Here is a 27,588-nt window from a genome sequence, read left to right on the forward strand (position 1 = left end):
CTCCACTAATTTATGAGAAAAATTATCTGGCTATTTAGCAACTAAATGCTCCATTATGTTCACCAATTAGTCCCTAACTTTGTGTTTTTGTGCTGGACAAGTAGCGTACAGTGGGGTTTTCAGAGATTTATTGCTGAAAACACCTGATGAGAGCCATGAGAGTGAACCAAAACAGTAAAAATGTGGGCTGTAAAACCAAAACTATAAGCTGAAAGATGCTAAAATGCTCTGTAGAAATGGGAGGAACTGCAAAATCAGTTGCAGCTTTAAGTTCCACAGTGCAGCCTTAGACAGTTACTTTAATTTTTGTTTTTCCCTAAAATATGAAAACTTTCCTTATCGACTGCTCACACTAACTTGAAGAAAATAATTTTCCCTCCTTTGAATTGAGGAAATTGTTTGTCTCAGTGACCGCACAGAGTGCATTGCGCTTGTGAAGGGATAGAGATCTGTTAGCTAGCCGCTGAAGACTTGCCTGTGGCTCAAACTGTTAAATGGTCATTTGACATCCAAGATATTCAGAGCTGCACAGTGTGCAATTCACTGAGGTATAATAATTACTTACAATAATGTATCTAATGTTCCTGGCGAATTATTCATGCATTCTGTGGCAAGAGTTTCTCGTCTGGCCTAAAAGTGCGACTGCTTGAAAATAATCCTTTCTCACGGTTCCTGCATAATTTATGAAATTTATCCTTTATTTCTAGTTCTGACTTGTGTGAAAGCAGCGGTGAAATCACTGATCAACTACTAAAAAGCATAAGGGGGAAAATGACCTTGCATGAATATTTAATCAGACTGAGTTGTTTGAATTTGTTTTCTGACAAGTATGTATAAGACAGACAAAGCGAAGCAGCCAGTTTGATTAGAAAGTACAAATTATTTATTCATTAGAGGTAATTTTCTAAGAGATGGAGCAGGAGATTTCAGATAATTGAAGCGTTACAAAGAGTAGAACAGATGGGTCCTGGATCTTGATATACAGTTTTTGTTATTTGAACCCAATGTGCATGTGAGTCTGGATACAGTGGGGCTTATACAGTTTTGTATTTGCATGAAGGCAATGTTTATATGCTTACAGTACATTCCTAAATAGACCGACAGTGTAGATAACAGAGCTGATTTTAAGTCCTGTCAAAGGAAGTCACAAGTCAAGTCTCAATACTTGTCAAATCACATTAGAAGTCAAGCCTCAAGTCTAATCCAGACATGTCTTATGGTGCCTACAGACTGTGAGATTTCAACAATCTTATAAGTTTACTGCAAGCCACACTGTGTGACACGGATCTAATAAACATGGGTACATCATGTTTGATGTATGGAGACACCTGCTGAATCGTAGGCTACAACGCAAGTCAACATACAAGAGACCAAAATATACACTGTGGGACCCAAAATCCTACAGTGTATACCCGGCTTTAAGTCAATTCTCAAACTCTTTCTCAAACTTGTAAAAGCAAGTCTCATGTCACGTCTTGTAAATGAAAGTCACAAGTCTCAATTGTTGTCACAGCTAGTCTCCAGTCTGAAGGCTTGTCAGATGTCATCTTAAGTCAACTGTCAAATCTTGTCAAAGTAAGTCTCAAGTTACTGCGTCAAGTCATAAATATACTTGAGCAAATTTATGTTGAGCAGCTTCCTTTCAAAGTTGTATCAGCTGCATTTATTAGATAACTGAGACCAAGTCCACTCCATGTAGAGGCCTAATAATGAAATATTAAAGTGTCATGGTCATACAAGACCTGTCTGTTGCTGCCCTGATTATTTTTTGCTCTGAGATTTTACCAGGTCATGACTTGAGCCTTGTTTGCAAAAATGTTTTTTCAAATCATTAGTGAGTCCAGTCTCACAGTAATTGAGTCTGAGGTCCTAACCTATGTGACTTAGGTCTAACTTGAGTCCAGGTCTCAAGTCCGCAGCTCTGGCAGACAGATGGTGGTACTGAATTAGACAGACCTGTGGTGTGTTCACTGTTGGTGGGCACAGTGGGAGATATTAAAAGTCTGCTCAGAAGATCAAAACTGCTGTTTCCTTCATTAAAAAATGGGCACCACAATTACACACAAGCTGTCTGTGGATTTGCATACTTCATTAAACTACTGCCACCAGTTTCTCAATGGCATTCACATTAATTTATTTATATCAATATTTGACCGCAGAGACAGCCAATTATGCTTTATTTCTCTGCTCTCTCCGGCTAAATTTAATGAGTAAATGAGTTTCCGAGAAACACTTCGCTGCACCGTATGGTTTCGTTCCAGGTCAGTGAAGTTAATGTCCATAGTGTGAGTGACTGTGTGACAAGTCAATGTGAATCATGTCGCTCTGAGATGTGGCTATATATCACCATCTTGAAAATATGTGGAGCAGGAACAATCCCTATTAATAGTCTGTGTGTGCGGAAGCTTTTCATTTGGACCTTTTACAGGCGGATCTGTGACACACAGTGAGAATTATGTGCCACTGTGTTTCTCTTCCAAAGCTTTTACACTGCAAGATCTTTTCCTGCAAAGACGTTTCGACTGCGGATAAAGACCCAAGTCTCTGATGGCCAGCTCTGGTCCTGTGGCCTCGTCCATGCGGGCTCTACAGGTGAGGTACAAATACTGTGAGCAAATATGCAATGCACTATTAGAAAATTACCAATCAATACTTCTGTACCACAGTTTCAACAATTATAAGCTAAAAAAAAGGTTAATATTTGTGTTTGATTCCACAGGTGTTCCTGTTATTATGTCCATCTCCAGTATACAACAAAGGAAGAGGAAAAACATCAGTGCAAGGTAAAGATGTTGTGATGTGGCTGCATTGTACTGTGGGTCATTATGAAGTAAATCTGAATAGACTGATATGGATTTGTTTCCAAATCTTAAGTTACTGTGACATAAAACAATGATAAACTAGTTGTGTCTTGTAAAGCACAACCTCAGTTACCTTGAACTATATTTTTTTCTTTTTTGGCTAGTTAGCTTGCCACACAGCAGACTAATTTACTATGGCAAAAAAAAGCTAACTTTAATGTGAACCTTGGACATCAACTACTAACTCTAGCATCTAAAACTATTAGTGAGCATGCAATGAAATGTCAAAAATGGCACCAAAATTCACCATATCTGTTCTATACAACTGAAAAAGTAAAGTGCATTTGAGTATTTTTCATTTAAAAAAGTTGTTCAACAACTGCAGATGTCTAATATGGCTACCAAAGCCTAAAAGTTTATTCATATATGTATTTATTCACTACAGGGAGCATTAAGATCTGGTTGTCTGTATTTTTCCGGGAATTTTTTAACTCATATTTTAAAGTCTTAGTACAATACTGACATGTTTTATGTATGTTGAAAGTTATTCGTGGCTATGATCATCCCGACAAGTGATACTATAAAATCCTCAGTCCTTGATCTGTGCAAAAATGCATTCTGAAGATCATATAAAACTAATACATGGTTTCTAGAACAAAATTCCTTCTTTGTTTACTTGCACAACCACGGTGGAGGGATATGTCCTGTCTGATGTTGGGGAAAACACCTGCAATAAACCCAAAGCTACCTACTCGATTGCAAGGACAAAGACACTGAATTGATTTGACTGAGACTGTAGATTTGGTTCCATATCTTTTACAGTGCATTGGCTCTAAAAATGTATCTCTTCATGTTGAGTGACTAGGAAAAAAATCCAAACTTATCCTTTATTTTGGCAACATGTAATCAGTGTTAACTACTTCATACATCAGTCCATGTTGAATGAAAAACAAACACATTGATTGTAAGGCTGCTTTATGTAATATAGTACCCAACTGGTTTACAACTGTACATGGGGGAGGGAATCCCGCATAATCTAGCTCTAAAAAAAACTGAATACACGCATCAAAGCAGTACTGTAGTTATAATTATAAATAATTTACAAGAAAATAGTATTACAAGAAAAAAAATAGTGCCTTAGGAGGCAGGCACTTTCCTTGAACTCTTTCCATACATCTTTACTGTACATACGTTATGTCTTCACATGTATTTTTTATAACAATCCACATCACCTTGATAGAAATAAAATGTATTTACAGATATCAAAATAGAGTATGGGGCAAAAACAATATAATGACTAAGATGGGTAGCTCTAAAAATACAAACCAATTTTTAAATAATATGCCAATGTGTACACACACTATCAGGAATAATAATAAAAGAATGCCATTGTAACCATTTCAGTGGCTTCATGGTTAAACAATCTCCAAACTACTTTTCAAATGCATAATTTTGAAACATTAAGGCCAAGAGTGCCAGAGTCAGTTATAGGACACATTAGCTGTTGCTGAGTGATTTTTAAAAATCCTGTAATTTTCTCCTTTTGCATTATTTATGAACAATTTTCCACAGTAATTCCCCTTCCATGTGAACTGTGAAGCAGAAAATAAACAATAGCAGCATTGAGATTCTGTTCATATGATATACACCAATTCATTAGTTACAGCCAGGCAAACAAAACTTATCATGCAAAATGTGGAAGAATGAATGCAGAACCATTAATTATCCTGCTCTTACATATACAAACAGAAATCTTGTGAGATAGTCTGAATTTTGCAGCACTCTGAGTAAGACAAATGGAAAGACCCCCCCCCACCCCACCAAATTTGAATATACTGAAGAGTTTCTACAAGTGTAACTACATGTGGAATCACTGAGGAATAAATGAGCGTAAACTCCTTGCGAGAATAAACACCATTTCTGCTTCCTCCCCTGTTGCCACCCTGCCTCGTTCTCCCAAACAAGGACAAATACAGCATATTGCATGTTGTTAGGGTAGCCCGAGTGAGCTGTGAAATGCCTCTGCTCTGGGGGATTTAGCAGAACCGGTGACTCAGCTCAGCTGGCACATCTTCCTCCAATTTAGCCTGAGGCTCCAGCACTGACATAATGCCATTTAATGAGATGCCACTAAGGAGGGACCAAGATTGAAATGTTGCTCCTGATCCAGTGCCAAACCTTTTCAAGGAGGCTTCATCTTAATGCCGCTTTATGATTACAGAAGTCAAAATCTATGAAAATGCACATTTAGGCGAGTATGAGTACATTTGGTGGAAGGAACTTCCAAAATAATCTGTATTCAAAAGATGGAATCCCACAGTAAATCTGTGAGGATATTTCAGGAACAGTCTGGACTGGAAAAAGCCCCTCAGAGCCATGTCAGATGGATGTAGTAGGCTTGGTGCTTTGCGGAAAAACATCCTGCTGAGATCAACAGTTCAGTGGTGAAGAAGTCAATGTGGCGTCCCCTTTCTTCTCAGCTCCAGAGTGTGCAAGCCCTCCTGTCGACCCAGGGCATGCTGCGTGCCGACTTTGTGGGCTGTCTCTGTGGCAGTGATGTCAATCTGGGCGTACTTGGTGGAGCTCTTCCCTGTCGGGACACAATACAGAACCCTTTTAACTTGGAATTTTCATCACCAGAGCGCTCCACACACTCTTGTTTGGCTTGCTAATGAGAAAATTAAAGGAATAGTTTTAAAATTTTGGGAAATACAGTTATTAGCTTTGTTGTTGCGAGTTAGACAAGAAGATGGATACCATACTCATCTGTACGGTACATCTGAAGCTACACCCAGCCGTCGGTTAGCCTAGCTAGCATAAAGACTGAAAACGGCTAGCCTGGCTTTGTCTAAAGGTAACAAAATCGACCTACCAGCAATTAACACCTCATATATTGTTTGTTTACTCTGTAAAAAATCATCATGTCAGGGCTCTATGGGGGTTTTGGGCATTGGGTCCATTGCCTATAGAGTCTGTCCACTGACCATGGTCGCTAACCCGGATCACTGGTTGCTACCATTAGGGGCGCTGAAGCTAGTGTTCCAGACCAGTTAGTGAGTGGTCTCTGTGGTCCTAGTCCTCCTTCTCCCTTCTCTGGCCATGTTGGCAACACTGTTGAAATAAATGTCAGAAATCATAATCCTTTATCTAGGTTTAGTCTATATTGTCTGTATTCTTATTGTTAGACTGTATATTGCATTTTGTGTGGTTATACCACTGACTGTATATAAATAATATTTTTTTTATATTTATTTATATACAGTCAATGGCTTATACCTAGATAGCAGTAAATCTATCTATCTATCTTATTTAACTGTTTATAAATATGAATTAGTGGTCCATATGGTTATTGTGGTCAGGACCAGATGTTCAGTGGTCCGTCAGGTGGTCCTAATCCACTGCACACTTCCTCTGTCTTACTTTCCCTTCTCCCCTCTCTCTCCTTTGGCTGTGTGGTATACTTTTGTTAGATATTAATGCACTGTTATTGTTGTTGGAGAAAAAAAACACCACAAATTTTTAATATTTTGGCACTGTGTATTGCATTTTGTGTAGTTATACCTAGATAGTAATAAATCTATCTATCTATCTATCTATCTATCTATCTATCTATCTATCTATCTATCTATCTATCTATCTATCATCACACAAACAAATACAGTACAACAATAACAATACAATCAAGACCTAATCAACAACAGAATATAATTCATCAAGAAAATATTATAATTTGTGGTGTTTATTTGTCTCCATCAACAAAAACAATGCATTAAAAGCTAACAAAAGTGTACCACACGGCAAGAGGAGAGAGAAGGGAGAATGAGGTGATAAGACAGAGGAGGTATGCGGTGGATTAGGACCACAGCTGGTCCAGACAAAGACCATTTGGACCACTGGTTCATATTTATAAACACTTCAATAAAGTAGCTACTCACATGCTAGATAGATAGATTTATTTATTACTATCTAGGTATAACCACACAAAATACAATATAAAGTGCAACAATAAGAATAACACAGCCCGAGAAGGGAGAGGGCGGACTAGGACCACAGAGACCACTCACTAACTGGTCCGGACCACTAGCTTCAGCGCCCCTAGTGGTAGTAACCAGTGATCCGTGTTAGCGACCATGGTCAGTGGACAAACAACTGAATTGGCTACAACCCCTGCTGCTGAAGCTTGAAAACCTCTTGCTATATCGCAATAATTCTGCAAACTTTTAAAGAACAAAGCACATTTTTGTTGGAGCTGACAGATAAAACAGCTGCTGAATCATCTGGAAAAAAAAAAACACATCCAGAATTTCTACAAGTGATGAAAACAGCCAAACAAACACGTCAAGACTGAGTTCAAAGTGAAGTGGATCTCTGCCCTCTCTGCCAGCATGATTGCTTAATGTATGTGTGTGAGCGCGGGTGAGCGTTGCCACACAAAGCAGAAGAAAATGCAAATGATTCAGCTTTTAAAATTCTCCTCATGCACTGAATAGTCTGCCATATGCGCGCCACTGGCATTACCATAATTCGGTGCCCTTCCTTGTGTGAAAATCAAATAAGCGCAAGATGTCAAGGTTTAATCGCAGATGCAGGATCACCCCGCTTGTGCATGAGTATCACTAAAGTGCATGTCACTGTATCTCTGTCTGCTGCTGGAGTTATATGTCTTACAGTCTCATAAAGTAAAGAGGAATTCAAAACCAGCTCCCCACAACACATCAACAGTCCATGGAGGAGGATCCCATCAGAGCCGGTGAATTCACAGCTGTGATCTTAATGCCCTGTGACCCCCTTTCAGTGGCGAGATGGGACACCCCTCCTCCCAGGTGACAGATTAATGAGGCTGCATGCCGGGATATAAGCTGTATTGCTGACATCAGATATTAACCTCTCTCATGTCAAGGCTCGAGCGTTCCTCGTATTCCTGAGGGCAATGATGCTAATAGCCGACGTGTCCGTCAATTACAGTTCACTACCATCATCTCCGATGACAAGGACTCAGCTGTCTTTTAGTGAGACGAGGGGAAATCAGCTCAAATGGTGAGAAGCGATTCCTGTAACTCTGACGAGGTGAAATGGAATTACAGAGCAATCATGTATCTAGAGTGTCTTGTCATCCTCGCTTGATATCGATATTCTGGCTCTTTTCAATCTGTCTGAAGGATTTGAACAGAAAATGTGTCATTTAAAAGATGAATTTCCACAACGCGCCGTGCATCAGAACATGAGCACAAATAAGAAAACCTTGTGCGCTGTATGAACAAAGACATGAGCATAAGGCTACGGCTGAGGTCACTTTGCTTTGATTTTAATTTATTCAGACAGCAGATTTTTTTTTCTCACATTCAAACTTTGCATTACAAGCTGCTCACATCTTATCTATAAAAAAGATCCCCATTAGAAATTCATGAGAATTTCTAACAGAGATATGAATATATAAAAGCAAAAAGCACAAATTCTTTTCAAGTTCGTTACAATGATGATGATTGGCATTTAGAGTGTGTCCATTGAGGGCCTGTTTGCACAGATTTATGCAATGATTAAGATTTATACAGTCAGTGTAAGTGAGTTGATATAAACTAAGTAGGGTTTAATATAAGCTTCTAATAACAGGAGTGCTATGTGCCTAGTCCAGCCACAAATGTCACTAAAGTATATAAAATTTGGCAGAATTATCATTTCAAAGAGGGTAAATACAATACTGCAATATCACTGACATTACCTGAATATTACAACTCCACTCTAGAGCTGTGTATCACCTGAAATGTTTCTATAAAGTTTTATACCAAATACCATATACTTAATACTTTACATACAAATTATTTTCTTTACACATAACAATAGGAGCCAAATTCTTCAAATGTTAAATGTTATCTAAACAAAATCATTCATACAAGAATTTCAAATAAAATAGTCTAAAATTGTAATAAAGTGACTATATACAGGCAGCGACATTATCCAGTTCCAGCAGTAAAGCGCAGAAGCAGATACTGGATCAGCAGTTAAAAAAAAAATAGATTTAAATAGATCAGGAAATATCTCATTAAACAAGATCAAGAATCTACAGTCATGCTAGCAGCTCTGTGAGGCAGCACCAAATTTCATGGAAAACCGAAAATGTCAAACTCATGGTGGCACTAGAGAAAAAGGGGATCAAGGGAATCACAAAAGTTTGTAGGATTCACACAAAATTCAAGGTTCCTAAACACTGATCTCATCAAGAGACATTTCACTTATCTGAGATATTTCTCAGGATAAGTGAGAACTTCCACCTGCTACGACTGTCTGTACAAAATGGTAATCTGTCCAATAGTTGTTGAGATATTTCAGTCTGGGCTGCCCGACAGACAGATCCCTAGAGCCGCGCTTCTAACACGGTTAAAGATAAGTAAACAAGATTGAAACCAAACAGGTAATCAGGGCCAATTTTTGGGTTCACACATTTTGATTGGTTCCAAAAAAAACTACTGAAATTCAACACTCAGCCCTAGTATCATTTACAAATTTGTGATAGTTCAGAGGAAATAATTGAGAAATGGATGACTGTAAGTAACAGGTCAAAACAGCTCTTCAGAGATAAAGGAGCTGAAAGATGTTGAGCAATGTGTTATCAGTTACTTATCCGCAATTACTCTTGCAACATTTCAGGGGAAAAACTGAAATCCTAAAGAGGAATGTGTCCAGAGAGGCTGGACTGATACCAAATAAGAAACTGTTAACAACAATGTGTCAGGAAGTTAGTTTATGATCTTGTTTGTTAGTACTCTTGATACTCTGGTACTAAGTGATTTTCTGATGCATCTTCCTACACAACATTAACAGTAGATTTTCCTCCACAGCTGGTGTTTTCTGTCCCACCTGTTCAACACGGCTGCTGTCTGAACAAGTCTGGAAGCTTTGGTCATGGTGATTTAGATCAGATCACTGTTGCTTAACAGATCAGCGCTTTTTCTTATTAGAGGTTATTTCAGTTTTGTTCTTACTCTGTGCTGGCAGATGTGCGGCAGTCCCTCGGGTGCCTGGCTCCTGCAGCTCCAGTTCCATGTAGTTGAGCTGCTTCTTGGATGTGGGACTGACAGGAATATTTACGTATGTCACACCTTCACCCCGAGGCCTTTCAGGGAGCGGTGCCTCCGGAGGGAAAACGAACACTGCTCCTGTCAATGCAAGAATAACGACTTGTTAATAATAATAATAATAGTAACTAAAAGCCATAAAATAATAAACATCATAAAACACAAAGGGAGTAAAATGCAAAAATATAAAGTCAAGTAAAATAAGCAGGTAGTTCAGGTAAAATCAGGAAATGCTTTCCGATGAAAGAAGACACTGACTCATGCTGCATTCAGGTGCTCCTCACATGCTCCCATTTCCCCGAGTTCGGTGTGTGACTTCTGTCTGTTCATGAGCTTTTTAGTCATAATGTGGAAACAATATGGACACTACAAAGACGATGTGTTGTATTTTGTCCTAGACTTGTTGCTGCACCAGTACATTCCCTAAAACAACTAAAATATTGCTTTACCTGACTTGTTATCAAGGTCAATGCTAATAAATAATCTAGGTCACTCTACTAACAGTTACAACCTAATACCATATTACAAATTACATGTGAGCAAAAAATTGATATGCAATACGTGAATTAGTAAAAACTTTCTTGCCATCAACTGAACATTTACTTTTGTTCGCCGTGTTTCTGTGTTTATGACGTCAACTTTCAGCAAGTCGTGTACCAAAATCTTGATTTGACTTGAGGGGGCGTTTATGTGAATTATCCCAGTTGGGAACTAATTTTTATTCCAACACCAACTGAGTGCCACACCAGACAGCCTTGTTTCCTTGGGCAGGTCGCTCCAAAGAGCAAAGGCTCTGTCCCCTTTAGTTTTCAGCCTGGACTCCGGAAGAGACAGAAGACCTCTGTCCGAGGATGTCAAACTACGCAAAGGTTCGTAAGGGATTAAAAGGTCTAAAACGTAATCTGGAATCAGGTCATAAAGAGTCTTAAAGGTAATCAATAAGATCTTAAAATCAATCCTTAAACAAACAGGGAGCCAATGTAAAGTGACAAGAGAAGAAGACAAGAGAAAAGGCTGTTGCAATAATAAGGGGGTGGGAGGGCGTGGGGGGGGCTGATAAAACATGATTGGACAAGCTTTGTGATATGTTACTCAAAGCATAAATTGCTATCAAACAGGACATCAAGATGTCTTGCAACAGGCTTGACATATTGTGACAGGTAACCTGTAGTGAAGTAATGAAGCTCAGGTTTGTTCATTTGCGTCAGTGCAGCTTCGTCAGTAGCATAGCCATATTCTCCTTAAAACTGTGAACCTTGGTGTTGATTTATCTTTTTACTTTTAGAAACAAATTCCATCGAAGAGACCAGAAACCAACTCGTTTCGGTAACAAGTTTTGTCTGTGTAGCCTGATAAGTTATACTGCATCTCCCTGCCAAATAACTCCAACCATCCAAAAACCATTAAAAACACATTAAATAGCTGTGCAGTTGTATCTGGACTACAACTCTTTCATTCTTTCATGAGCATGGGCAGTGGATTTTATAGCATCTATCATAAAGAAGCTTTATGTCTGGCAGTGTTTTGCTTGAGGATACAGTTTTGTTCACACTCCTGAGAGGACGTCTCTGCACCGGCTGTGTTCATTGTAATTAGAAATATGTCACCATCATGCAACAGGATGGCTCTTTTATGTGTTTGTAACTGTTTTTGGACAATAATATAGATCTATTGCACACAGCAGCATGAATTCTACCAGATTGTGGCTACACAGACAATATGTAGCAGGATAAATTCATTGTAGGTTTTCATTTTTTCATAGGATTTATTGACAATCGTAAAAAGATAAAATAAAACCAGCCTTATCCTTAGGCAGTAATTATTTGTAACATTTTTTTCTAACATTAATCAAAAGCCAGAATATCTCCCCTCAAGATGGACTAACTCTTGAATAGTACTTACCAAGAGCCTCGAGTCAGTTAGATTAATTAAAATACAGGTATCTGTAATAAAGTGACTATATGCAGGCAGCGACATTATCCAGTTCCAGCAGTAAAGCGCAGAAGCAGATACTGGATCAGCAGTTAGACTGGAACACATTGTATCCCACTGAATTGCCCTTTTCTCCCCCAGAGGCTAATTGTGCATAATTAGCTGATAGGTCCCAGGGATAAATTATGAGATGCATTATGGTCATTTTGTGCAATGGGGCAGTAAAACACTCACTTATTGCCTTTTTAATTCCACCATCGAGCGATCCTGTCAATTCTGTTATGCTGCTGTAAACTTTATGCAAAGCTCCATATGCAATATTGAATGCCTGAGACATGTGAAAACATGCTGGTGCATTTACTGACCAGTATGTCATGTTTTTCTTCAAAATCCTGATAAGCTGATACCTTTATTATTCCAATAAACCTTATACAAGAGCAGCTACATGCTGGTAAAATAAAAAAAAATCCAGCCTAAATATATTTTTTATGTAAATGTTATTCATTGAAAAAATGCCAAAATGCCCCTACTTTAAAAATATATAAAAAACAAATGCAGATGAGTTCATTTCTTTTTCCTCCCCAATATCTGCTGCACCAACAGAGCTACAAAACAACACACTAAACTTCTCTATTTAAAATGAGTAAATCAATGTTTAAAAGTATGTACATTTGTGCAATTACTCTAAGTCTAATGTATTCAAAAACAGACTAATTAAAGTTGACTACAGTTCAACTTTGACTTGATGTTGAAGACAAACGGTATCATATTCTGCATAATAACAGCCAGTGTTTCAAGAATCCATGCAACTGATCAAATAGTGCAGTCCGCAGGAAAAAAAAAAGGTGTGAAGTAAAACTAACAAGAAATGTCGCCTCAACCCATTTTAACTGAATAGCTTTTCCTGTCAAACACATAAATTACAGCCACGGTGTTGCCTAAAGTGCTTTGTCTGTGTAATTTATTGTGCTTGATAGTTGGTTTCCAGTGACAACAGGAAGCCCCCGATAGCTTTACCCGTCATAAACCTAACAGCCACCCAGGATAAAGAGGTGCAGAGTAAAGTTCATTGCTGGCTGAATAAATACTGTTTGCCACTGAACAGCTGGATTAAATTTATCTACAGTACAATGCTGCAAAAATGGCAACAACCTTCAAAAAACAGGGGTACTTCTGTTGGTGAAAAGCAAATATAAGCTCAGTTTCTCCTGAACATTTATTTGTGATGTTACCTCTGTGCAAATATAACAACTGAGAGACAATAAAGCCAAATAAACTCACACACTGCTGAAATTACATTTACTGTTTATAGGAATCACCACCGACCTGTAAGCCTGTAAGTTGGTGAGTGTTAACTTTAAACCAAAGACAAGTGTGTTACCATCAATTAAGTTCCCCTGTTTAGCATTTTAAACTGCATAAAAACATTTAATAAATGTTTATAACGCATTATAATGTAGTTGTAAGTAGATATAAACATTTATTAATGCATTTTGCTGCTGTATAAACAGATAATAAATGACACCATAGTTGTAATAATGTAAATTGTGTCTTCATGAGAAGACAAGTTGGAATTGTTGACAAATGCTATACATTAATAAACACTTAAAACATGCTTATATCTGGTTATAAGTACATTATAGTGTGTGTATAAACTGCATATAAATGCATAAATGCCAATGGAAGTATAGCTGTTACAGAAAAAAACTACACACTCCACTGACTAACATCTCCACCAGCTATCATACAAAGTTGTGATAAAAACATCACTGACAAGCCACTACAGTTACAAATCCACCAAGCCATTTCTTGTCCTCTCTATGGATCTACCACCTTCTTTCTCTAATCAACAATTTCACACTTACTCAGGTTTTCCACCCCCCCAAAAAAAGAACTTTAACCTACAATTCAATAAACAAAGAGCTGAGACTCTTACTGAGATCCTCCACCAGCACTTCACAATAAAACACGCCGTATGGAAAGGAAACAAACGCTGCTGATCTTGTGTCAGTCACTGTGAGAGTGCTGACGTTTGAAGATAAAAGAGAATATCTAGATGACTGAAAAATAGATTTTATAACTGCGTGTGCCGTCACGTGTGAGACAGTCCCAACAGCAGTTGCAGTGCAGCAACAGAAAGCAGTTCATACTTAGGGCATTAACAGCTCGAAACAAGAAGATAATGGTTATTATAGACATCTAACAGTAAATACAGTGAAATAAACATATTTCTTTAAGTAAATAATGCTCCATCACATGTGTCAAGATCCTACTGTATTCTGAAACACTTTATAAACACATACACATTTTACTTTTCACAGTAACCTTAAAGATAATCATGATTTAATTGTATCTGTATTGTTACTGGTGTTATACAACTACACTATGATGTAGATGCAGTGCTGTAAATGCTGTGCAGAAGCTGCGTAATATGTAACACTTGGGTACAAAAAAAGATTTCACCTGCTATTGACTCTTACTAAGTGACAGCGGGTAGTGGCCATTACCCGCAACTCTGAAGCATCAACCCCAAGGAACACTCGTACAATCAGTGGGAGGCCATTAGACGCCAGCAGAGTCTCGGCGGGTGCAGCCTTTGGCAACGTCTAACAGCCCTGATTCCTAATTGATCAGACACCAACCAGCCCTTGCAGAAGTGCGCTGTTTTATAATGGGTGCCATTACAACGGTGGGTTCGCCCACAGCTCAAGGCTGGGGGGGACTTTGCGATAATACACTTTGCAAAGCCTCTAGGGGAGATGTTTGAGGCGATACCTGGCTGCACTTAGTGACCTGAATTCAAAAAGTCAACTGCTTCTGAGGGGAAAACACAAGTCTAATGACAGCTGTGTCTTCAGGGTGAGAGACATGTTCAAGTTCGTTTTCAGCCTTTCACATGTTATTGTAGCAGACAGACATTAAGCTGTGGTGTGGAGTTGAAAACATGCCTGAGTGGATCCAATGGAGTCAAGATTGTGCTCAAAATGCCAACATTTGAGACACATATTGCAGTTTTCTCATAAAGTAGAACACCTACAGTCTAAGTCCACATTTGATTCGTCATATTTTTACTTCAATTAAAAAGATTACATAAAGATTACTTGTATGACCCCAACCATTGGAAATGGTAATGCCAAATGCTAAAAGAACGCTGCCATGAAGATGATTTTCTGAAATGTTTACCCTCTTTCTCCGCAGTTTGGAAAACCCAATGACCCTTCAACATCGTCTTTGTCGCTGCTAAATCCAACCATGCCCTGGGAGGGATTGTCAGCCGTGGCCTCCCCCTCTAAACACAGCAGTGCCAGCTGCGTCTTTCGACCTTGCGACCCTTGCTCCCATGAGCAGGTGCACAGACCGACCAGTAAGTAGTAACAAGCTCGCTGGATTCCCCCTTGCAACTCACCACCAAGCCACAGGTAACATAGCCAGAGATTCAAGCCTGGTCTCCATGGTAGTGGGTAAATTTTATCCAAAGTGTGACCCCCAAATGTTTAAATTTTGAAGATTTCTCACCTAAAAGCAATTACGTAGACAAGAGCAATTCTAAATACACCAAAGCAACCAGATTAAACCCTTACCCTTGAGACTAAAGGCCCCTATACACTGTGCAACTCTTTTCTCTTATGAACAGTGGTCCTAGATTGCACTGTGAGACATGTCCACAAACGGCCAATTTTAAGAATTAGGGAACATAAGCAGCCAGCATCAACTCTGACAGCATCCAAAACTTAGCACCAAATTCCCACAAAGTGACAGCTGCCATGACTAACGTCTACAAACCAGCCAACATGACAAAATGATGCAAAATACACTCGCTGAGATCTCTATTCTGTATACAGGCACCTGCTTTGTATAAAGCAACTACCTTTGATATTCTATAAAATATACAGGTGTGTTTGCCTGTCTATGCCCTTGCTGCGCTGTCTTAATTTAATATACTGAGGTGAGTAGGTTCATTCTTTTTATTATTGCTCTTATTCTCCCACTTTTGTTTCTCGGTGATGTTATTTTATTCCCTGTATTATTTGTTTGACTCTCTTCAGTTATTTGTATGTTCATGTTAAAAGAAAAAGGATGAATAGCCAATGTGAGAGTTTAAATTTGCTCTATTCTCTCAATAAAAACAGAACGGTCCAAAAAAACAACTGACTCACATTTTTGAATAAGATAACTGTGGTAGTGGTATAGTCAAAGCTTGTTTTCTGTTTTGCTGCATTTTAAAAACATGAATATAGCACACAGATTGATTGTACCTTTATAAAATAGTGCTACAATTCATCAGGAATTCACTGCACATCTGACGTGCCTCAAAACTAATATTGTACAGTCTGACACTGATTGCAATCAAGATTTTGCTAGACCCATTTTGCATAGTGTGACATGCAATAAACCTGCAAGGTTGTTAGTAGGAGCCTTCAGGCAAGCAGTGCCACAGGTAAAACCGTCCCACTAGAAACCTTAATGCCTACACACCAGAGTAGCCAACTGTGTTAATGTGGAATCTAAATAAGTTAATATAACATCAGCTGCCTTAGCTGCTAGCTGCACTGTTATATGAAATCAGGAGATCAAGCTGTTCTGATATAAAGTGTTACCTAACTATAAAATTTTGTCCTCGTTTCAGATCCATCGAGCCTGCATGTCACGTAAACCTGAGCTGCTGGACTTGGCCACCTCCTGCACGTCCCCGTCCATTAACTGCCTGCTGAGGCAGGATGATGGGGGGATGATGGAAAAGATGACATGGGAGCCGAGCTGCGTGTGTGTGTAGGTACATGAACATGACTGATGGGTTTGGTGCCACATTGTGACAGCCGCTGGTACTTTCTAGAGCAGGTGTGCATTAGACTGAGGGCATGTTTCTGGGTGTGGGATGCTTAAGTGGCCAAACGTCCCCTGACAACTGTCCTCTCACCTCACTTCAGGGCAGGTATCCTGTCAAGCGTCACCGCACTCTCTGTTTGGTTACATATGTGTGTTTTCTCTTGACACAATTGGCTCTTACGTAACTCAAGATTGTGGTGTTACATAAAATGCAGATGAAGAAATAAATTTTCATGATGCCGTGGTTGAAAACTTCTAAGTAGACAAACTACTAACTACTATAAACTACTATTACCAAGTTAGAGAATGAACTTTCATGTTTGACCTTTAACCTGTTTCCCAGGTGAATGATAGCTGAAAGTGATGCAGCATGAAAATACAAAATAATGGAAAATTTCTTTATTATAGATACCTGATAACAAAGCTTTACTCTGTAAATAACTTCAAAACAGACCTGTTTTTTCAAGAGATCGCCAGGGATTTATCTCTCAGAAAAACCAATGCTTATTTCTGTGACTTGAATGTAATGATGACACATGAGAGGCACAAATCATTCACAGAGAGTAAAACTATTCATTTACAGTGGTCATGAACATGAGATATAACTTATGCCGTACTGCATGTGCTATGTATAGGTAGCCGCTTCCCATCAATGTTGTACTCCATCACCCTGAATGAAGTAAAGTAAACATTATGTGTGTCCTGCCAGCTTGCTATTTCGGACGCTAGATGAGCCTCATTTTATTTATTTATTCATTTCAATTCATGCACGCCAAGCCATAGGAGATGTGTTTGTGGCTATGTTGATTCAGGTGCATGACTCATCAATTTAATTCACTTTCCGTAAGTGGGTCCTGGTTATTGTAAGAAGCCTGGGTAATGCACAGCTGAAAGCGTTCAGAGCACTTAAAAAAAAAAAAAAAAATTAAAATGGTCCATTGAGAAAAAATAGAATCCATTTGTGCAGCTACATTCCAATAATCTGCATATACTTGACTGGTCTGGTTGGAAAATAAACCTAAAAACAACCTTATTATGTTGATTATTTGATGTCGGGATGTCTCACTCACCTTCAGTCTCTTGAAGGAACCTCTGCTGACCACAGCTGCCCATTAGCTCATACTTGCTTTTCTCTTCTGCCTGCAAGACATACCAACAGGAAGCACGGTTCATTAGAATTTGCAGTGAATAACTAGCCTATACCCTGCGCATAGGTTTATTACATAAGAAGTGTGACAATGACTTGCTCCTCATCAGCTCAGTGGACATGTTGGGAGTATTTATAAGCAGAGAGGCTGATATTCAGGATTTATGGAAAGCTCAGGCCTATGTCTCACATGTGGAAATATGTCTGCGATGCCTCATTGTTATGGATGGATGACCATGCCTTTCAAATTGCGGCCCCATAATCTGTGGTTCCAGACTGCCAACTAAACCATGATGGTGTGAACATCGGTGGTGGAGTACAGTCATATTGCTCTTAGTGTCACAGAGGCCACTGTGAAGGATTCCTTGATGGGACCATCATCATGCTCAGGATGAATGAGCCTAGTGCATAAAAGCTGATATCGGTAATGAACTGATGTAACTTACTTTATTGCTACATTTCCCAGCAGATGGGTTCTTGAATTTTCAACTACTAGCATCATTTTTCAATGTCTATGTTCCATTACAGAGCACTCCAGACAGTAAAACAAATGAAAGGCTGTGAAATAAACTGAATTTATTAAATTATCAATCTTAATTTCCGAAATAAATTGTTTGTATGCCGTGTAATGAAAGGAACAGTTCAATATTCAGAGATAGAGTCTGTGTGTTAAGTACGGAGCTGGAGCCAGAAGCTGCATATCTGACCTTTGAATCTGAATCTGTTTTATTAGCCAAGTATGCAAGCATACAAAGAATGTGTCTTGGTGTTAACACCCACAAACGCCACAGAGAGGTATAAAAATAGAATAGAAGTTAGGTAATAATAATTATGAAATATACAGTAATATTAAAATTAAATGTAAAATCTAAAATCTAGTGTTAAGCTTAGTGTAAACACTGAAAAAAGGGGAAAATGGCTAGCTAGCTTTCTGAAATCTAAAAAAAAAATCTGTCTACCACCACACCTAAATTGTTAATTTAGCTACAACAACCAGTGACATTTAACCAGAGGTTCAACCAATGAGCCACAGCCCAGAACTGGCCTTTAGCCATTTATGCTAGCCAGTAAACAGTTATCAGGATGAACATTATCACAAGTGAGCCAACCCTGGATATACTGTATATCATGCAACATGTAGTTTTCAACATGTAGGTACATTTATTTCTGTTTATCATAATATACACTCATTTGCCAGTTACTACTTGCAACTGGTTAAAACTAATGCAGTTTATCCAGCCTGCAATAAAATGTACCTTCATGAAAATTATGATGATCAGTTCTGTTAAAAGTGTTTTAGAAGTGTCTACCCACTAGAAACACCTGCAAATTTAACGGCACCACAAACTACAGCCCCCAAAATGTTGTAATCCAACACTCAAGAAGTTCACTGGACAAGAAGTTCAGAGCTGCTAAATTCAATTTCAGATATTAATTGAGCTGCTTTAAAAAACTAACATATGAGCTGTTATTCCGTCTTTATAATCCCAATCAATTTGTATTCCCCTGATATCTGATTTTTTCACAAAAATGTTTGGCTGAACTCGGAGCACAATGAGCTACACAGCCAAAATGTGTGAGCAGTTGATAGCATAAAGCGGATTAGAGTTTTGGATTGGCCTACCTCTGAGTTTCTCTCTGGTGCCCGACTCTCCATGATCTCATAAGCAGGATCAGCTCTGCGTCTTTCCTCTTTACTATTAAGCCTTTTGTCTGGTGGTGGAGAAAAATATAGTGTGCTTTAAATATAAGAAACCATATGTGCCAATATCCAGTGAAGAAAATAATCCCACATTGTTCTCTTTTTAATCCATTTTGTGAATGAAAGCAGACAAAGTGCTTGTTGGGTATAAATGCATGAATTCCTGCAAATCCAATGATGGGAACAATTAACAATGGATTGATTAATCATTTCAAAATACTGTAAAATTATTACACAAAGGTGAAATAGCATCTCTTTACTCTCAATAAGGGCTGTATTGGATTATGTACAAGGGACAGACACATCACAATATGCATGCTGGGAAAGAGTTTGAACATGCAGCAGACGGTTTAGTGTCGCGTCCTGTGCAAACGTCAAACCCAACCCTAACAATACTGAAACACTCTGATATCGCTAATACTTTCAGTTAAATAATGTGGAAAGCCTTCATATCAGTGGGCCTTACTGACTGACAATATTATCTGACTTAAGCGTATTGCAGATACGTTGGTATTGGTATCAGTATCAGCCCGACTTATACTGGATTTGAGACTGATACTGACATGTGAAACTTTAAAAATCTGACAATATCTGCCCATAGTCTCTTTTTTTACATTAATACATACAAAATTAAGAATTGTAACTGAGATATTTACTGAGCAGGTCATCTTAACAGTTGAAAAATAAACCTGAAAGATTTTTTTTCCAGCATTTTTTTTTTTTTTTGCTTTTATTAGATAGTGGGCAGTGAAGAGGCAAACAGGAAACAAGTGGAGAGAGATGACATGCAACAAAGGTCCGTGGCTGGAATCGAACCAGGGACGTTGAGGTTATGCGGCATGCGCAGTAAGCATTCGGCTACCAGGGTGCTCCAACTGAAAGATAAACTTGTCAGCTCTCTCTGGTGGACAAACTACGTAAGAGAAACACAGTTTCTAAAGAACCTCATAAGTATCTTTGACGTTTCTGCACTGTAATTTCTTCTCTTTCTTGTTACTTGTCGGCCACCACGTATACCAATATATCTGCAATAAGCCGATATTGGCTGATATAAATGGCCCAATGATCTGTCTGGCTCTAATCACCATATATGTTGTCAATAGCCAATAGATAACAAGAAATCGAAGCGCAGAAATGCTAAAGATTCTGCATGTTTGAGATTTTGCAGTGTTGCCACTACATAGTTTGTTCAGCAGAGAGCTGATAATAACAACTTTAATAAGCTTAAAGGTATTGTATAAAAGTATTTTTTTGATAATATACCAGTATCAGATTTTTTGGTTACCACTTCCTAGTAATGTGCCCTTTATAAAGGGTTTATAGTGTTAATTAATGCTTTATTAATGGCTAATGCTCTAAAGATCAGTTATAAACTGAAAACAGATTTTAGTCAGGTTATGAAAAAGCCTTTTTATTTGGCACTAATAGTGTTAAATGTTAAATAACACATTAAATGTTGATAACACATTAATAAACGCTTAATAATAGGTCAATAAATTGATTTGGATCAAGATATTCTGCAGCTCTTTGGCGGAAAGTAGGCGCCATATTGTCCAATCACTAAAAGAGATTGCTGTCCTTATAACTATATTTATAAAACCTTAGTTAACAATTTATTAACCATTTATTTAAACTAATAGTTACAATTTTATAAACCCTTTATAAAAAGGTGTCTTATTAGAAAGTGGTACCAAATTCCTTTTAAACTCTCATATCAGTAAACTGCAGTAAAGCCTATATTTCGTTTCTAATTTTCTTTTTTCGGACTTTAAAATGCTCAGTCGTACAAGCAACACCACAAAAAGAAACATCATAGAGTGCAGAGAGAAAACAAGCAGATGATTAAACCAAAGAAGCCCGGAGGAAAGTGGTTTTTTATTGATTACAAAGAGAAGAACAGAAGATAGGGTCCATTTCGAAGGACTGAAGAGGAAAAGGACACCAAATGTGACGCAGGAGCTTTGTAATCAGCTGAAGAGGCCTCTTACCTTCACTGGTCACTGTCTGACCATTCATCTCTTCATACTGACACGGCCCGTCCACGCTCTGTGATCCATGACCGTGAGCTTCATATTGCAGCTCCTCATTAGTAGCAGCTTCATGTTGTTGACTTTTCTTCGGGTGCAGCCCAGTTGGAAAGGTTTGTGAGGTGGAAATGTTTCTGTTGCGGTACATTTCGGGAGGTACAACGCGTGGAGGAGGGCGACAGTGTTCTCCTTGACACTTTAAACAGTTTTCATAAATGACAGCTCTCTTGTCTTCCTGGGGATCTTGTAATGGTACGCAGGTGCCAGTTGGTGCCGATTTGAGCTCATTTCCAAATGCAGGGCTCATTGACTCATACAAGTTCAGTCTGTTAGGCTTTGCCTCTGGCTCTCTACCCGCTCTTGGATAGCCTAGCAGATCAGCTAAGAGATTGGCTAATTTCTCTCTTCCTTTTTTTGGCAACAGTGATTCCTCACTCGTCTTCACTGTTTGCTTTTCTGAGCTGCAGATGCTACTAGATCCATGTGAGACGCAGGATTTCTCCAGAATTGTCTTTACTGCAATGTTGTATTCACTGCCAGTGATGGTTCTGCATGGTGATTTGTCAACACTTTGATCTGCTGGGTTGAAAATATGATGTTCTGGAGGCAAAAAAACCCTTCAACACACTTTGATTTCTGTCCCAAATGCACATCTTTTAATCAAATCAGCAAGCTGTGGCTGCTACAGAAATTATTTTCTGAACATGCAACAAAATCTGTTCATGCACGCCAGAATAAACACATGCAAGTGTGCAATTAACCTTGCAGCTAATTACACTTACCTGGTATGGCAGGTGTCGCTGAGCCACTTGAAGGGGTGAACGGTGTCCCCTGTGAAATGATATGGAAAATTATACTAATTAGACTATAACTGCAAACTCAAAATAAACACCAGGCAGCAAACATCATAGCCTGTTTTTTTTTTAATATGAGCTACAATGAATTGTTTAATCTCTACATCTTGAAATTTACTTAATTTACATTTAAACAATGTGAGGCATCTATTAACACTCTGAATCCACCAGGCAAGAGCACAATCCAGTCTTCCATTTTGATTTCTTTTCTGCAGATTTATTACCCACAAACAGCCGGATCAAACCTGAGTCTGATAACAACAGCATGACTGCAATTATAGAATCATTAAAATAATGGTCATGCACTCATAGATATATTTAAAAAAAAATGTGAAATGCATTTAGTAACGGTTTCATGTTTTGTTTTGAACTCGCCCTTTAGCTGTGAGCCAATAAACACTTCAGGGGTGGATTGTGCTGCTCAGGCTGAGGGTGATAAATGCCCTCCCTCACTGCTCATGCCTGATCCATCAGCTTCTGGCCAATAACTCTCATGTTTAATTTAGTTTGCTGGGAGCTGAAGTGAAACAAAGAGAACAGATTATTTATCCAGGCACACATTAAAAACAGGTAATCAAACCCAATTTGCTTTTTTTACTAAATGCCCTACCAGCAGGTGGAGCTGTATGTTTAACGTATTCAATAAATTGACATTGAGGAGAAAAAGGCTTTCATTAATTTTGCTCCTCGTGTTCTAATGATTGTGTTTTCCAAAGCAAATTAAGTTATAGTTCATGCTTGACATTTAAGGAGCTGTTGTGCATGAGGATATTTAACAATGTACAGCAGATTACTACACAGACATGTGCAGGATCTGAACAGAATCAAAGAGCAAAAACTAATTTATCCAAAAATCTAACAGGACTTTCTTCAGCTATAGAAACTCACCAAGACATGATTCTAAATAAAACTCCAATGATTGCCAAGTCAAGAAGAAACCTCACATTACAAGACAACTAAACCTCACACAGCAGCTGATAAAGTTCAGACTGAGAAGATTTTACAAGAAGAGCAACACCTCAGAAGCTCGTTTTTGTATCTTGGGTGTAATGATAGCAATTAAACTCGGATGACATTTAGTTTGGAGTTTATATGTACTGCTCATTAAAAAAAAAAAGAGAACACTCACAAAGAAACCGTTGTAAGTAAGCCTCCGAGCCATTACAAACCCAAGAAAAATAACACTTTTCCTCCAACGTGCACAAACAAGAGTAAGAGGTGTAAAAAGGAGATGGAAAAAAAAAACTGCAAGTCACTCACAACTCACAAGGTCTAAATCTGCTGGATACAATGACAGTGTCAAACTCGATTGGCTGCCGAGACGCTAACTCGTGAGACAGATGGGCCGTGGGACTGTTAGTTGTTAGTTGGCATCACCATCAGCCTGCACGATACCACAAAGGTCATATTGACAGGCGAGCTACAGAACAGATGATACGGTGATGATAAGACCTGCTCACACAAGCTGCTACTGTATGACGAGTGAGTTGCACAACAGAGCGCGTTCGGGACGAGTTTTAAAGCAAACAGATGGTCGACGAGAATAGAAATGTACGTATTTCTGGGTTGAAAGGGTACATTGAAACAAAAAAAAATAATAAAAATCACACAAAAACACAGAGATATTCTCCATCTTACCTTAAATCCACCACACACTGAACAGATGGTCACGATGGCTCTGGAGACAGATGTGAGAGAGCTGCAGATGTGACAGGAGTCAGGATGTTGACTGTCACTAGAGGGCGCCACCTTGGTTTTCTTGCTCTCCTCTGAGGGGCCTTGTAAGTGTTCTCTCACAGACTGTCTTTCATGAGTTTCTAAGTGACCCTCAGAGGTCGTGGCACTGCTTTTAACCCCTTTTAAAGACTCTGAAGGGGTAGGAGTGCCTTTAGTTAAGGTGGAGGGTTCATTGTCTTTGGCACTTCCCTCCTGTAACAGACTCTTGGGAGTGTCATACAGATACCTAAGTGATGTCGGCACCTGGTATTCATGTCCTGGAACTGCGTTGCAAGTACAAGGGCTCAACTCTTGAGCCAAGTGTGGAGGCAAGCTGAAAACAGACCCAAACTCCTCTCCAGGGTTAATATCCAGGCTGCCTGTGTAGGAGGAGAAACTTCCAGAATAAGAGGAATGGCTGCCGGTGGCGATGCCGCTGTCGGATGAGCTCTGACGGCCGATTTCCTGTAGCTGCCGGGGCGCCTTGGCTGCAGGCCGGTTTCCGCCTCCCTGGTTGACAGAGAGCTTCTCGACGCTCTGTAGCGCCACCTTAGCGCCCACGTGGCTGATGTTTTCAGACGGGGTGGAGGCCGGTTCAGTCCAAATGGCAAGCCGGCTGCCGATACTGCAGTCTGATTGGCTGGTGTCGGAAGCGTCGGAGGAACCGGATATGCTGCGGTCGTCTCCCCCAGCAGACGGGCAGTAGGTGGATGATACTGCCAAGGACAACATTTATTAAACTTTAATGAATTCAATCAACAGCTTTAACAAAAACATTGGTTTCATCAATAAAACATATTAAAGCATCATAATGTCATTAAGGCTGTTTTTTCTTCCCTGGTATTCACCACATAATAGGAACAATAAATCAGCTGTGTGAGTAATGTCAAATCTGCAAACTTAATTTGAATCTAAGTACAACTTGATTAAAAGCCAATGTTTCATTTACACTCCTTGGAGGGGAAGAGGTCTCACTGCAGTAAAAGAATGATTATGGTTGCTTTGGGGTAGTTATATAACAAATGATTTTTAAAACAGGCATTTAGTTGGAGTCAGTTTGACATTACAGTAGCATACTTTACCTGTACTGCTCCTGTGAGAGAGCATGCTCAGTCGTTTCTCCAGCTCCTGGGCCTCGTGGTTTAACCTCTCCTCCGAATTAGTCTGACTGGCACTTGGATCTGCACCCAAAAGAGCTTATAATTAATATAAAACTTATATTGTAGCCTGAGAAATCATCATGATTGTAAAAAGCAAACAAACATCCTTTTAGAGCTGTTAATCAAACTAACGAGTGACAAGGTAGGTTTAGCGAGTCTTACTACCGTTGCTGAAACATGGGATCAACTGTGACGCAGCTGAGCATTTTGTAGTGCGGTGACACAAGCACAGCTGTGAAAACACATCCAGCTACGCCAGAGAAACACAAAGTGACACTGTTACCACGAGGGTCTCGCTCATCATTCCGTGGCATTATGCAAACTACATCCACAAGAATCGATACGATGTTAGAGTTGGACCGATGTGATAAAGATCAACAGTAAAGCAGCGAACACCTTGGGAGAAGTCCTGTGTACTATTGTTTTCTAGTGTAAAGGCCTCTGGAGGGGCAGAGAGAAGGGTCACACGGGGGGGGGAACACCTTGCAGTACTTGTGCAACACTACAGGGTTTATTAATAGCGCTGCCACGTGGTTCTGTTGGTACGCACGCTGTTGCTGGTGGCTAAAGATTGTTGGTGCTATGCAAGGATCTAATGTACCTTGGACCACCAAGGTCGACTTCAACATGGGATCGATTGTTTTAAATCTATCCAAGCCTGCAACAAGGATGTGGCAAATGTAGCAGAGCTCTGCAAACGGTTTAGAGGATGTCTTACATGTACTCTGTCGACATGCATGCATTACAACTGTGTCCTCATATTTTTTAAAAATGATAGTGTTGATTGTGAATTTCTCCTTCTTCCTTTTGACTTTATGTTTCACCTCGAAGACCAACTTAAAGCTTTAATCTTATACTGTATTTTTTACCCAATGTTGTCATTCTGTTTATCCATATTGTAATTGTATTATTGTTGTTAATATTGTTTTTCTATATCCACATTAAATGTCCAAAGACAGAGGGTGTCATTTGTAATTTGACATTATGTCCTACTGTTGTATACCACCAATGCACATCATCATACAAACATCAGGATGCACTGACTCTCTGACAGATTGTGCAACAATGCATCCTAACAACAGATATTTATTTTCACATTTTCAGGAAAGTTTGTGTCTAAAACTGCTGCAACTTACAGAAATCTAGGGTAGAAAAAAGTAGAATAACTGTCAGTACTGCTAAAGTGGAAAGTTTAAGACCTCACAAAATCTAACATTTAAATGTGTGAAATAACTACTTTACACAAAAACTGAACCAGAACATTTGCTTTGTGAAGTGAGAAGGTTTTAAAATGATGGGTTTTCTCATTATAAGGAGATTTCAGGTCAATGGCAGTTCAGCACTCTCAATATTAACAAAAGCTGCGATTTTTGAATGTACAATCAGACAAAAACCTTCTTTTCTTCATATCTGTCCTGTATTTAATGTTTCTACTTCAAAAACCAACTTCTGAGAACTTCTCACAAGAGATGAATCCTTGCACTTGCACAGTAGTAAAAATAGCCTTTTCTCAACAAATCCAGGTCAAAAGCTGCGTGCCGCTCGTTATGTTGCTGATAATCAAACAGCAGCAGGAAGTGAAGATCCTGAGATAAACTTTAATTTCATCCCTTCATATCTTTTCTGTGTCTGTGCATTTTCCATTCGGATTCAGCCATGACGAGTCAAATCAAATATCTGTTTATTAGCGTGTATTGTTCACGCTGTTGTTGGTGTACATGGGATTTTGTTTATTTACCACACTGTGTTGTCAGCTCAAGTCAGTATAAGCGGCATGTTTTGTGTGCCAAGTTGAAATGGAGTGGAAGTCAAGCCCACACACTGAGCTGGTCAAGTTTTGGAGCGTGTGTTTAGGGCCACATTTCCTTCACTGACAAGTGTCTCAGCCTCTCCCACCCAAGCTCCACTTAGACCTCCTCCTCCTCCTCCTCCTCCTCCTCCTTCTCCTCTTTGACCATATTAGCATTATACAGCTCTAAAAACACCTCAACAAATGTCCCCATCAGTCTGTGGTTTTAAGGACTCAAAACTAAATGAACTAACACTAAAAGGCACATATTGCACTCCAACAATACGCTATAAACTATTTGAGCAATAGATTGTAATTACAAATATTAAAACCGAATTTTTTAAATGTCAAATCTTAGTTTAGTTTCTCTAACTTACTGGTCGCCATCCTCAAACACCATTCATCTTTTCATCTAATTTAAGTAGCACGTTCAGGTCTTTAAGTTCTTAGTTGACTGCTTGTTTTGCATTTTCCTTTCTTGTAGACAAGTTTATTCCCTCAGTGGGAATAAAGTTTGTATCCTTGAGACAAAACAGAGAGCAGAGAGAGGTGGAAACTCT

At 39.0% G+C, this 27,588-nt stretch overlaps 1 protein-coding gene and 1 long non-coding RNA gene across 7 annotated transcripts in view; one reads left to right on the forward strand and one right to left on the reverse strand.

The window, feature by feature from the left end:
- The window catches only part of LOC122973619, a 146,241-nt gene extending 128,619 nt beyond the window's left edge, over positions 1-17,622 (forward strand). For 2 of the 3 annotated variants that reach the window (XR_006400100.1, XR_006400098.1), the window contains 4 exons: positions 2,483-2,592; positions 2,720-2,783; positions 9,638-9,704; positions 9,795-9,880. This is a non-coding gene — a long non-coding RNA (uncharacterized LOC122973619). Of the gene's footprint in view, positions 1-2,482; positions 2,593-2,719; positions 2,784-9,637; positions 9,705-9,794; positions 9,881-15,004; positions 15,171-16,433 lie in introns of those variants that run through there. The other variant, XR_006400099.1, reaches the window with a different exon arrangement.
- LOC122973615 (protein Dok-7-like) overlaps positions 3,675-27,588 on the reverse strand; it is a 38,990-nt gene continuing 15,076 nt past the window's right edge. The window contains exons 6-13 of one of the 4 annotated variants that reach the window (XM_044341283.1): positions 25,162-25,260; positions 24,002-24,795; positions 22,292-22,340; positions 21,471-22,109; positions 19,405-19,493; positions 17,704-17,773; positions 9,782-9,955; positions 3,675-5,391 (exon numbers count right to left, since the gene is read on the reverse strand). In XM_044341283.1, the coding sequence (XP_044197218.1) occupies positions 5,255-5,391; positions 9,782-9,955; positions 17,704-17,773; positions 19,405-19,493; positions 21,471-22,109; positions 22,292-22,340; positions 24,002-24,795; positions 25,162-25,260 (2,051 nt within the window). In that variant the 3' untranslated portion in view covers positions 3,675-5,254. The remainder of the gene's footprint in view (positions 5,392-9,781; positions 9,956-17,703; positions 17,774-19,404; positions 19,494-21,470; positions 22,110-22,291; positions 22,341-24,001; positions 24,796-25,161; positions 25,261-27,588) is intronic. The other 3 variants (XM_044341285.1, XM_044341284.1, XM_044341286.1) reach the window with 3 other exon arrangements.

The sequence above is a fragment of the Thunnus albacares genome, chromosome 22 (assembly GCF_914725855.1).
Source record: "Thunnus albacares chromosome 22, fThuAlb1.1, whole genome shotgun sequence".
Taxonomy (NCBI): Eukaryota; Metazoa; Chordata; class Actinopteri; order Scombriformes; family Scombridae; genus Thunnus; species Thunnus albacares.